Raw genomic sequence first — 12,737 nt, 5'->3', positions numbered from 1 at the left:
CAACAACAAAGTACTGACCGTGGCATCTTGAAACCAATTGAATACAATGAAGACATGACGTCCAAACGTCAGTTGAGACACAGCAGATGTTTCGAAAGCCTTTGACTCATAGTTCCTGTTTTAAGACGACTTGGTCACTCGGAAAACACCTTCGTAGAGCCAAAAGTACCTCATGATACAACGGAAATCACCTGGCTGTGTCGTACAATTCCATGTCGTTGATTGCTATTTATATCTTGCAGGGACGTCCCTCAGCACGCATGCCCCACACGGCTTACCCGCGAGTCCAGAACCCGACATGTTCCGGTGAACAAAACAAGTTGCCTCGTTCGCTTTGGAGAAAGGTTTGGAGCTAAGAAGTAGAACTTCATCCGGCAGGTACCCCGTGAGCTAGGTTAACCACAAGGCCTAATAAAAAGGAAGAAGGTTGGTTTTCATGTTTTTTTTCTAAATCTGTCGATTGACTATGAATGACACCCGGTGAAACGTGCAATGTCATGCTATAGAACGATGAATTAAATATCTTATCATGGATATGTTTCTATATTGATTAGACATTCAGGTTTTCATGTAAAGGTCAAATGTTATTTGAATTTGACCTTTGTCAAATGTTATTTGAATTTGACCTTTCTCGGTCTCGCGTGAAAGTCCGAGACGCGCGTAAATACTCCCAATAGCCATTGCGCGGAAATGAGCCGGACAGAGCCGAATTACAAGTAAATGTAACTGCAGATAAACTTAAAATGCTCTTAAACGTTGTTATAGAGGTCCTGCATTGTATCTAATGGCCGCACAGACATTAGAAATCACAAGGGTTGCAAACATGCATGGAATATTTAGGTTACTCTCACTTCATTCACAAGTATACTTGATTTGGATGTACAGATGTTTGCCTTCTCTACGTATGTTGTCTCTGATTAGTTTCCCTTCCTTTCAAAACCTTTCTTCAGTTTTGTCTCCATTTCTCCCCCTTTTCTCCTAGACTCGATTAATCAAGAAAGATCACCAGAGATGATTTACCCGCAGCTTTATTTCAAACGAATGTCGAGAAAGTTGACAAAAGTGCACATTACATCCTGCTAAATGTAGCATTCAGACGAAGCAATCACATATTGAGAAACAAGAAGTCAGTAAAGGTAAAATTTCCTTACTACATGCCTTGTAGATCGTTCAGTGTTTTCCTAGTTTCAAAAACGAACAAAAGTGCAGTGTTTCATTCACCACGAAATCCACAGCTCTACTGTTACATATAGCATCACTAGTATGCAAGGTTTGCTTTTTTCACACAAATGTTACTGGGTTACGATTGCCTGCCCTTCCATATCCCGGTCCGTAGTCTGTATTGGATATCCCAGCTGTCTTTCTGTAAAACAAATGCATACTGAATCATGTCATTGTCAGAAGTTGTCCTGTAACCAATTCTTCATAATGCTGGACATTTTCGAAGCGTGTCCTGACATACGACAGAAGTTCGCTCCCTACAAATAACATGTGACTTGAAGTACACAATTGATTGGCATAGTCATCAGATTATCTGTACCTTTGTACCGCTTCCTTGCATAGACGAGCACAGCAGACAGGACTAACACCAGGGCGACAGAGGACACGGAAATGCCGGCTATCCCTCCTGCACTAAGTCCCTGTTTTGCTGATATATTAAAACAGAATACGATGTATATGATGCACATGCAAATAGGCATATCCATATGTAGAGATCACTTTTTAAGTGACATTTGACTCAATACCCACAGGTAGTAAATTACTGAAGTCATTCACGTGTTGTTGGGAACATTGTACAGCAAATGGACTTTGTATATAGCAGCCATATACAACTCAAATGGTCTGTTTATAACAACTTGCTAAGGAGCTACAATTAATAAACTTGTTTTTCGAGGTCGCTTGCGATTTTACAACAACGTGGACATGATACACACCACCACATACATGTAGTAGCTAAAATGTTTTTATGACATATTTTCAAAATTATATCTTTCTTTATTATACATTGTGGGATAAACAGTCATGATGATGGCTACTACCTGAACACTTGTTGCAGATGCTGGTATCAGGTGCACTGGCGCACACATCGCACGTTAGACAGTCGCTCAGGACAGGCTCCCACTCAAAACCAGGAGGACAGACGGGCTCATTCGCAGGTCGATCGTCCACCGACTTTTCAAGCGTCATGGCACCTATGACAAGTTCAAACAGTACAAATGAGCAACAACAGAGACTAGTGTCTTCTTACGATAACCTTTGATGTTCAAAAAATACCCATACATGTGTGTTTGTAACAGCAATTCCTTACGTTAGTTGTGAATATGATAAACTGGTGTGTGCACAGTACACTAACCATCCGACATTGATGACTGACTAATAATATTAAATACCCAAGTCGAACGTAAATCAAGAGAAGCCCTTTTAAATATCATTCTACTATATCGATGCTGTGAAAATTCAATAACCTGGGCAAGATCCGCAGATGGATGTGGCAGGAGAATGTTCGCACACGTCACAAGACATGCAGTCATTAACGACCGAGTTCCACACATGACCTCGGGGGCAGGTGAAGGGGGCCGGCGTTGCCATGGCGACAGTCGCCAAGCAGACGCATAGCGCTGATGGGACAGCACCCCTCATGTTGATCTCTGCGGCTCCCAAATCCACCGATGTTTCAAAGGCTGACGTATACTACCTATAAAAATAAAGTCATAAAGGCATGCTTCATCTACTGTCTGCAGAATGCACAGATGAATCCCTCCTCTTTCAGGCAATAAGCCTCAGCAATAAGCATCTGAAAATAGCCTGTCTCTGTTTTTAATGGACCCATCCATTAATATCTAATTGGAACTTGTTACTTTTTGAACTACAGTCGTCAATGCCGTTCTTTTTAATGCGTATTTCAAAGGTTTTGACATTTGTGAACACCCACGATTACTAGTAACTTTAAGTACTACGCTCTGTACGTAACTTGTGTTCTCAAAGTTTTTAATCTGTAACACTTTGTATAATTCAGCCAACTTGGCTGCCAGTGCAGTGTGAGTACTTCGTAACAACACCTGACCAACAATCATCGTATTTGTATCAAGAAATGTATGCTGTTAGCCTCCTGTGCAGGCCCTGCGGCGGTGGGGAAGAGTTTTTAACGCGTTAGTTTAATATAGCCGGCCATCCTACATAGCCGCCGAAAGAAGGTTGCTTTCCGGAATGGAACTTTCTCTCGGCGGCTATGTAGGATGGCCGGCTAACGCGTTAAAACCTCTTCCCCACCGCCGCGGGGCCTGCACAGGAGGCTAGTATACTGTATGGTATGGTACAATCACGAATGGTAAATTTCTGATTTCTATTATGATAGTGACCCTCTTCTAAACACAGCCACTGAATCAGTTAATGAAGTGTAATTGTTCATTTTTCGATGGGCGATGTGCAATCAAAGTCGCTAAGTCATGATTACATCAGCCACACTATATCCCACAATGCCAGGGGAATCCCCGTACGCCGAATGGGTTGCACGTTTTTGCTGTCACGTAGGCAAGCGAGGTAAAACAATTGTAAACTAGTGTCAAGTTACTTACCTACTTGTGGCTATATGGTTTAGTACGCGATTTCAGGTGGTATGCAAGGCTGTATATCACATGCAGGTAACCATCGGTAAATTAAATACAAGTAAACTTTATAAAAAGTTATGTTAGTTGAATATCGTCACTTACTGATCGAGCCGTCAGTCACACTGGCCTGAAGTTGGACCACGACCTGTACCGGCCGGTACCGGCGAACTTTAACGCGCATGCGTAACATCACGTGGTACGCAATCACGTGACAGGGGTATGTTACTTGTGCGTTAGTTGCTGTGAGTGTGGAGTATTGCTGGCACCCCAACGTACACTAGCGTATTATATGTGCAACAGAGCAAGGGAAACTGATGACTATCCAGACTATCCTCTTTCGTTGTTGAATATAAATTTTCGAAGATTACATAATTTAAGTCCTTGAACTTCAGAGAGAATTCAGACCACAGATGTTTCCATTCCATAATATATCAGATCTGTATTGAAGAGTATATGTGTTTTGATACATTGATACCCCATATATATCTATAAATGTAAAGTAGTAATACATTAAGATGATATAACTCTTTTTGATCACAAAGCAGCTGCAACTTTAAATATTTTACAGCAAAATAATTATACAGTATATACTCTATCACAAGTACACGGGGTTAACAATACATCCTTTTCCTTTTTCGAGCAATTTTGTTCAGAGAGAATTCAGACCACAGATGTTTCCATTCCATAATATATCAGATCTGTATTGAAGAGTATATGTGTTTTGATACATTGATACCCCATATATATCTATAAATGTAAAGTAGTAATACATTAAGATGATATAACTCTTTTTGATCACAAAGCAGCTGCAACTTTAAATATTTTTACAGCAAAATAATTATACAGTATATACTCTATCACAAGTACACGGGGTTAACAATACATCCTTTTCCTTTTTCGAGCAATTTTGTTCTTTCTATGACATAATATAACCACAAGTACGTCATATATACCAGTTAACAGTTCAATATCCATTTGATACATTTCTATACGACGGTCTCTATGCCTGAAATTCTCTCGTCCGGATCGGCCGTTTCCTGAATAGGTTGTCTAGCCTCGGAATCTGTGTCATCTGTGGGTAATAAGGAAGAAAACAAAATCTATGTAAGAAAACGATGCCTTGCGACTGCAAATTCTGTCTATTGTACATATTTTACCAATCATCGACCTGTCCCGTTTCAATTTTTAAGTCAATGTAAGTTTTCTTCTCTGACAAGCTTACCTCCGTTGTTTCTACCGACTTGAAGCCTCTTCCAGGTGCACCAGGCAGCCAGGGATATGGAGCAGACAGTAACCATGGTCAGTATGGCAATCACAGCAATCACTCCTGGTTGAAACCTTGCACGGGTAGACTTTGAGTCTGAAAAGATCGATAACGAGAAACGTTACTATACAGACTGTTCTGGAGGCCTAGGGTTTACACGCCATATAACTAACGATATCGATAATTACAACGTTTACGTAGCTGTACACCCTAGGAAAACATTTAGCTCATGCGTCGACGTCTGGTACCAATCTATGCATGTTAGTGACAGTAAGTTAGAAATTTGAGTTTAAAAAGTTTACCCCAATGACTTACCCTTTGCACACATATCACAGATGTAGGTGTCGGGCATGTCGTCACAGACAGTACAGGACATACAGTCACCGATGTCTGGGTACCACTCGTATCCGTTGGGACATTGATAGAAGTTTGCTGTGTCATCACTCTGTGCTTTAACCTGCCGAAAACCGCTCTCGGTTGGGACGACTACTGGCTCTTCTTCGCCTGATAAATGAGGAAGTACCACGGCGTAAATATCTGTGTCATAAACTATTGATGGGACCGTTTAAAATGTAATGTAGCAATGATTTCGGACACAAATCAGAGAAATGTAGAAGCATCTGTGGATGAAAACACTTCGTCAATAAAAACTTATATTCAAGCCCAATACCTTTGCAGTCAAGACAGCCCGATGTCTTGGGCATAGTGTCACAGACGGAACAGTCCATACAGTCGCTCAGCTCTGGAGCCCACCCGTAGCCGGGAGGACAGACGGGACTGGCTTTAGTGTCCGTGCTGGCAGTCACACTCAACCGTCCAGCCAGCATGGTGATCACCAGTATGGGCTTGGCAGGCCTCATGTTTTGTTTTCTTTGGTCCAATCTAGTACAGACGATGTACACTGTCTGAAGGATGCAAAAATAACAGACTGAAAAGATATAGAGTTGGCCTTATAAGACGTCACCCATGTTTATTATGTTCAGTTAACACCAAGATGCATATCAATTACAGTTGATCGCTATCAAACCTCCATAGCAAGCTTTATAGTGAGACCTTTGACATCTTTTATGTTAACTGCTTTATTATATCTTATTGCTACCATATTCTAATGGCTTTCATTAGCTGCCATAAGAATATGACAGCAACAAAAATTATAGCGCTATCGGTGATAATCAATACAGTGTTGAAACGCCCACACCAAATCCTGCGATGCAGGATATCAATCTTGCTAATGTCACGAAAAAAGCACGAGGTGTTAAACCAATAAAGGTGGGAAGGGTGCGCCGACTTAACAAAGGCTGGCGTCAAGGGGAATCCCCCGCTATCACGCAGAGGGGGCATGCACTGCACGACATCACCTGATTGGACAAGGTCCACAATGCGCACAAGGTTAATTATTATTATAGCCAGGGGACATGATATACGTTTGTGTTTGCATAGGCTCATGTAGTCTAACACCTCTCTCTTTCACCGTAGAGCAATGACAAAGCAAATTCGAACTTCGAGTGCGCTTTGTGCAACTATTTAAGCTGTTGGTGTGAATTCCAATAAACCAATCCCTTTGCCCATCAACTGTTTGGATACAAATTCGCACACTTCGTATCAATGTGGAAACAATTTGATTGTGCTTGGCTTGATGGTCTAATTCAACACCGGGATCACTCGTATTTAATGTAGAATGCAAAATGGGATTCGAGAGAACTGATGAGAAGTAAGTAGTAAGTTAATATTCTGCACACAGCCTATTACACAGCCTATCAGGGTTTATGATAGGGGTTTGTTCAATTTATTTGTTCCAAATGACACGCGAGTGAGAAGGATTCTGACATGTACGGCATTATCCTTTCAGCAAAATGCAATAATGTCGCCATTACACCTCTTTAGTATTGCACGAGTGAGAGTTTCCACAAAGGAATAGCTAAATATACACTAAGTACCTGACCTCAACAAAAAAGTACAAAATTACTTACTGTACGCTGGTGGCTGTCCTCTCAGTTGCTCGGAATAAGACTCTAATGTATTTGTCTGGCTGAATTTCGTACCCGGTTTTAACAGTCACGTGAAAACCCTAGCACGAGCACGCCATTTAAACCATCAGTGGTGTAACACGTGAAGAGAGCATGTACTACACCTGCCCGTGTACCTGTCCGCATGCTACTACATTTGTACGCGCGCCTACCTGCCTGCGCTTGTCTGATTGGTCGGTATGAAATTCGCGCGCTTTCAGGTCGAAGACAGTGAAAGACGTTCTTTAGCTAACATACCAAGGATGTTATCCTCCGTGGATATACATACGTGTAGTTACATGTACTACCAAAGAATGTGTTTCTTCTGAGAAATTTGCCTTTTACATTAACGCTAATAAATTCAGTGAAAAGTGTGTTTTAAATTTGGGAGCGTCGGGGGCAGAACAGAGTGTGTGGAGTAGTGCAAATAACCGAGTACCTGCATAATGTATTTGCGCATCCGGCGGGCCAGGAGTCACAAGACTCGATGCATGCCTCGAACACTGGGGCGGCGCCCGGTTTCATTCACAAGCAGTGCTGTAAGGGCATGCTGTGGGCACGCAGGGGGCATTCCAAGGTTCGTACCAGGTAACGCTACATGGTTGGCTAATCGTTCGGCAGGATTACGACATACATGGCAAGGTGCCATTGCAACATGTACACACCTGCATAGCTGCATGGTTGGACTAACCTGCTGGCCCATAGTGCGTTTGTGGCTTGGTTTGAAAGAGCCGGAAACGCTGTACTGGCGCAATGACAACAGTAGCGAAATTGTCACTTCATTGAAATACAGACTATAAAACAATACAAACGTTAACGCTACAACTGAGTTACAATGTATATATGAACATGTCATGTTCTGCTTTTTTTTCAAAGTTATAATTTCATACAACGTATGTCTTAGTACTGAAGCCGGTACCGTACCTTCGTTAAGAAGGCTTCATTTAAATGCCGTTTGTCTGGCTGTGCACGTGGGTCTGTCCAAGGAGCTTGGTCTGTCTATGGACAGCTTAACTCGAAAAATTGTGGATGACGAATGACAGGTTCCCAATTATGGACCTCCTGGCGGGTTTCTATAGCACTGCAGCAGAACTTCCGGTTGTGATATCTCATTTTCCGTATAGGTATTGCGTCCCATAGCAGCTTTTAACTGCAGGAATCAATATTTCAGTGAGACTTTGGTCGGTTATGATGCAGGAAGGGATTGACAACTTGTACTGGTGGGTAGAGAAGATCAACAACTAATACTAGTAGACTCTATGCAAATTAGGACCTTATTTGCAACATCAAGAAGAAATCTTTCTAATACGTCATCCATAAAGGTAAAGGCATGAAGTTGTTAAATCTATCCAGGACTCATATGTACTCCCTAGCTACCCCATGCCGACTACAGAAAAGCCCCGGCATAAACTCAGTAAGATATAAGGTATTGGTTTGGTCTAGAGAGGTTTTCTAAGGATGGGATCATGAACGAAATGTCGACGATATTTGAGTTTGCTCAGTAGTGAGACAAATGCCGAACAGGTACAAGTTGACCTTTCAGTACCGACATATTGATCTGTGTAAACTCAACTCAACCCACCCCCTCCCCACATACAGCTTAGTGTCATTACGTGGTTAATGTGTATTGGATTTTCTATTAGCATTACATACAATCCGGGGGACCTTGATTAAGTGAACACAGCATATCGCACACTATCCATTAGACAACCTTTCACAAATGTGGTTGACAAAATGAGGTTGTAACACGAAGCCACACGGCCATCTTTAGGGAGCGTACAATGTCCATAAGGGGAGGGTCGGTGCCTGTATGGGGAGGGTCATGTATAGCATCTTTGGAATGGGGGAAAGGTCATACAAAAATCATTTTAACCTTGGGGAGGGTCGGTCATGTAAATATGTCGCATGGGACTTTCTGCGCGTACCGACACCCTCCTCCAGTACATAACGTACTGTCCCTAACCTCGTCACGGGGCTCACCTGTAGACAACACTGGAACAAGAAGCACAACAAGTGACAGTGGCGACAAACATCGTACCTGTACGGCGCAGGTGTTTCTACAGGACCCACCCCACGCCAGGTAAGTTCTGTGTGTTGTTATAGAAAGGTAAGACTAGCTACGTTTTATTCTGGCCGTCGTTTGTTTCGTACTCGAAGGAAACCCGGAAATACAACTTCGTTCTAATGATTCCTTTGACACTGAATGAAACACCTGTTGTGAAAAGCGTCACAACAAAGACCCTAGTCTGTCTGTGTCTAGACTTTGTTGTGGTATGTTGCGAAGGAAGCCATGAACAGTCATACACGCCGACCCAGTCTGAAATCAGAAAGTAGCATAGTAGGGCAAAGTCCTGGGGCAATAGATCGAATACAACCAGATCTGTCGGTATGACACTATTGTGGCAACAAGTATTCATGTTAATTACATTAACTTACTTAATATTTTTGCTGTAACATGATAGGCTAAACTGAACGTCATACACCTAAACAACATAGTCACTTCTTTCTTTGGGGCGTAAAACCGAAGAAAACCAGGGCCTTGTATAACATAAACATGCTTGTCTTCTGGGTGTGTTGCTAAACAAGGGGCAGCATACTTTATGGATACCCTCAGGTCATTGACCCGAATTGGACATTTCACCGTGCTGAAAACGTCTTGATCTTGTACTTGGGTTAAGTTGGTAAACAATTAGCATATCCAATCTTAAAGATTCTTCGGGTAAAATAACGTTAAACATCATCTATCCAACATCTGTAAACATCCTTTCTGACATTGTAGGAGTGTTCCCATTTCGGAGTGTTCGAATTCCATGCAGAACTGTTCTATAGAAGTCTAACCGGAACAAGTGCGTTCTTTTACTACATGTTCTATAGAATATATCAAACAGAACCGTTTCCTTCTGACTTGTTCATACAGGAACTTCGCATGCCTTCACACTGGTTATAAATATTTACTCATCCGCCCTTTACGTTTTAAACGTTGCTTTATAGTAGTGGATCACGTTAAGCCGCAGGTATTAGCATTTTGTTCCGTAAATAGCTTTGTCAGCTTGGTACGTCATACGAAAGTAGGGCATTCAGCTCCTGGTGAAAGACCGAAACGTCGGCCAGGTAAAGTTAACTGTTTACAAGGTTGAGTTTTAAAGTGATATTATGTAAGATTTTTGCGCCCAAACTGTATAACTTTAGATAAATAATTGACATTTTCTCATCTTGATTATGATTTTCAATAACTTTCAACATGTTGCTATTTCGCTTTCCCGGCCACTCAGCATAACGCCAGAATAAGTTTCCCCAGGCCCGATGTGTTTTTAGGAGGATCTTAAAGAGAATGTAAACAAACAATATGCCGTGATCCGCACTAGCGCTGAGGTGTTGGCAGTTTCCAACACGTTTTTGTGACACAACGACGTTGGTCTTTTACTCCCCAAATGTCATTATAAACTCAGGTAGGCTTATAGCGCAAGAAAATGTGTAAAACAACAATGTTTAAAATAGTGAAAATCTTACATAATGTCGCTTTAAGAATGATACATTTTCCTAATTTGGTTGTTAGGTTTCACTGTTCACTTTATCACGTCTACAGCTTGGCGACACCTTTTTTCCGTAAATAATTTCATCAGGTTGGAAGATACTTAGGGTATAGAATTTTCTTCTTACACAACCAGTAAGGTTCTCACCTGCTTACGTTTCGATGTCTATCAGACACCTTCCTCAGAGCTTCTGACTGGAGTTCTGCAACTCTTGGCGACAGTAAAGATGACTTGGAAGAGGAGTCCCGTGGGAGGAGTATTGTTTGTGGTCCTGGCCTGCCTGTCCTATCTGTTCGGTACCATGTACGTGGTGACGCCGTGGTTCCCGCTCATGCTGGTACGGCCTACCTGGTATAGATGGGTGGTGGACCATCTCATCGCCTGGTACTGGTACTTCTTAGTGGTGGGTGTCTATACTAGCACTAGCAGTTACCTTGCCTTAGACCTTAGATATACTAGTATATAGTACATATATATATCTAAGGTGTATGGTAATTTATACTTATGTATGCTACGCTTGCCCTCAAATTTTGTAAGGTACATGTATATATTTTTCGCTTGCTCTCAAATTTTGCTTGAAATAATTTCCTTTCCTTTTTTCTTTTGCATTTATAACCTACATTTTATTGTATTGATGGCTGTAATGATAATAATTCAATATTTCTGGTTGCTTTTCAGGCACTACTAGGTAGGTTCATCCTCCATTTTGCGATCATGTCTACAGGTGGTTTGGTAGGAATAACGTGAAAATGGCTGAGGTAGACTTGGAGCTAGATTGGGTAGCCATTCGTCCTAAAAGTAAGTGTCTATAACCCAATCAACACTGAAATAAGGCATTCAAAAGACAAAACAATAAATATAACGTTAATACTGAACTAGAAAGGTAACAGTTGCAAATCAAATACATAATGTTTACCTTCGCATAGGTCTGCTCTGTTAATTCTTACTCAAACACATTCATATATATATGGTCAAACAGGAGTCTAAATCCCTCCTGCTATAAAATTGCAACATGATGTAACCCAACACCTGTTACCTTGGTGACAGCCGTCTGCTTCAGGTCATTGACCTTTTTGGTTTGGAGAAGAAGAGGAAGAAGAGGAAATTGAGCAAAAACAATATGTTTTCCTTCGGTAAACATAATCAACCAACCTGCTAATCACATTAACACATTCAAGGAATTCGTAATACAGAAATAAATTTGCAAGGGTCACCTTGTTTACCGTGTGTACAGAGCTGGTGTACGGTATAAAGGTCCGTATCACCGGAGACAGTATCAGGCCTGGAGAGAGAACCCTGCTGGTCATGAACCACCGGACCCGGCTGGACTGGATGTTCCTCTGGATGTACCTCATCCGCCGGGGACAGCTGTCCAACGAGAAAATCATCCTCAAGAACGAGCTCAGGAAGGTTCCTGGAGTAGGTGAGCTGCTGGGGTTTAAAACATATTCATTTCAAAATACCTGTCACAGAACTCGCGAAATAGTGCTTTGTGGTGTTAAGCCTGTATACCTGTACTGGTGAAGGTAACATGCAAAATTACCTGCGCCAGACAAGCTAGCCTGAACGCTTTGGCAGGAAAGTAGTTTTTTGAGCCCTGATAAGAAATACATACAGATGTTGCGAAATGAAGTGATTATTTTCCTACTAGTGTGATAGAATGTGTAACGTTATACGTGTCTGTATGTGTTTGTTCGGTTGTGAACCGTGCTTATAATAGTCCAATGGGGCACCAATATGTACTAGCCAGTACTAGCCTGTGTACCATCCTGGTTAGTTTACGTCCGCTCCCACAGTCGCTACGGACGTACCAAGATGTATAATGGATGTTTGTTCATTACGTTATTATCAGGTTGGGGTCTGGAGACTGGCTGTTTCCTCTTCATCACACGTAGATGGGAGGAGGACGAAAAGATTCTCAAGAAGGTTCTGGACTATCTGGCGTCTATCGGCCACAGGACACAGCTGCTGCTCTTCCCTGAAGGCACAGACTTCACCGAGTACACCAGGAAAAGAAGCGACGCGTACGCCGAGAAGTCCAACCTTCCTAAGTACGAGTACGTCCTGCACCCCAGAACTAAAGGGTTCGTGTACATCACGGAGAAACTCATCAAAGGTAACTTGTGTTTTTTTTTAAACTTAGCAATAATAGAAATGGGCCTTATTCTATACATATTATGGTTTTGGTATATCTCTTTGATTTGCAATATTTTGGTTATAATACAGGTATCGACATATTTGGAATGTTTGTGTTTTGAAAAGTTTTAAATCCCTCTAAACATTGGTTAGCCTCTACCAGGCTCCGCGGATCGCTGGAAAAATAGTA

General features: G+C 41.8%; 2 protein-coding genes across 2 annotated transcripts in view; one reads left to right on the top strand and one right to left on the bottom strand.

The window, feature by feature from the left end:
* Nucleotides 1-1,025: 1,025 nt before the first annotated feature.
* Nucleotides 1,026-7,084, bottom strand: LOC109465917. The gene is made up of 9 exons (XM_019763403.1): nt 6,843-7,084; nt 5,543-5,777; nt 5,188-5,376; nt 4,831-4,968; nt 4,601-4,680; nt 2,466-2,691; nt 2,040-2,192; nt 1,541-1,648; nt 1,026-1,363 (listed from the first exon to the last, which is right to left on the bottom strand). Exons 2-9 carry the CDS (start codon nt 5,730-5,732, stop codon nt 1,293-1,295), a joined length of 1,155 nt encoding a protein of 384 aa, XP_019618962.1. The 5' UTR covers nt 5,733-5,777; nt 6,843-7,084; the 3' UTR covers nt 1,026-1,292.
* A 1,337-nt stretch (nt 7,085-8,421) lies between these two features.
* The window catches only part of LOC109466192 (lysocardiolipin acyltransferase 1-like), a 5,215-nt gene continuing 899 nt past the window's right edge, over nt 8,422-12,737 (top strand). Inside the window, exons 1-5 of the mRNA XM_019763859.1 lie at nt 8,422-8,958; nt 10,622-10,814; nt 11,090-11,099; nt 11,646-11,834; nt 12,264-12,527. Of these exons, the coding sequence (XP_019619418.1) occupies nt 8,660-8,958; nt 10,622-10,814; nt 11,090-11,099; nt 11,646-11,834; nt 12,264-12,527 (955 nt within the window). The 5' untranslated portion in view covers nt 8,422-8,659. The remainder of the gene's footprint in view (nt 8,959-10,621; nt 10,815-11,089; nt 11,100-11,645; nt 11,835-12,263; nt 12,528-12,737) is intronic.

The sequence above is a fragment of the Branchiostoma belcheri genome, unplaced genomic scaffold, assembly GCF_001625305.1.
Source record: "Branchiostoma belcheri isolate BF01 breed outbred unplaced genomic scaffold, Haploidv18h27 scaffold16, whole genome shotgun sequence".
Taxonomy (NCBI): Eukaryota; Metazoa; Chordata; class Leptocardii; order Amphioxiformes; family Branchiostomatidae; genus Branchiostoma; species Branchiostoma belcheri.
The sequence above is the reverse complement of the archived record's forward strand: the minus strand, read 5'-3'. Positions and strand labels throughout refer to the sequence as shown.

Coding starts and splice junctions, on each gene's coding strand:
- LOC109465917 (XM_019763403.1), bottom strand. CDS start 5,732: ATGAGGCCTGCCAAGCCCATACTGGTGATCACCATGCTGGCTGGACGG. Junction 5,377..5,542: donor GGGCTGTCTTGACTGCAAAG/GTATTGGGCTTG, acceptor CTCATTTATCAG/GCGAAGAAGAGCCAGTAGTC. Junction 4,681..4,830: donor AGTCGGTAGAAACAACGGAG/GTAAGCTTGTCA, acceptor TATTACCCACAG/ATGACACAGATTCCGAGGCT.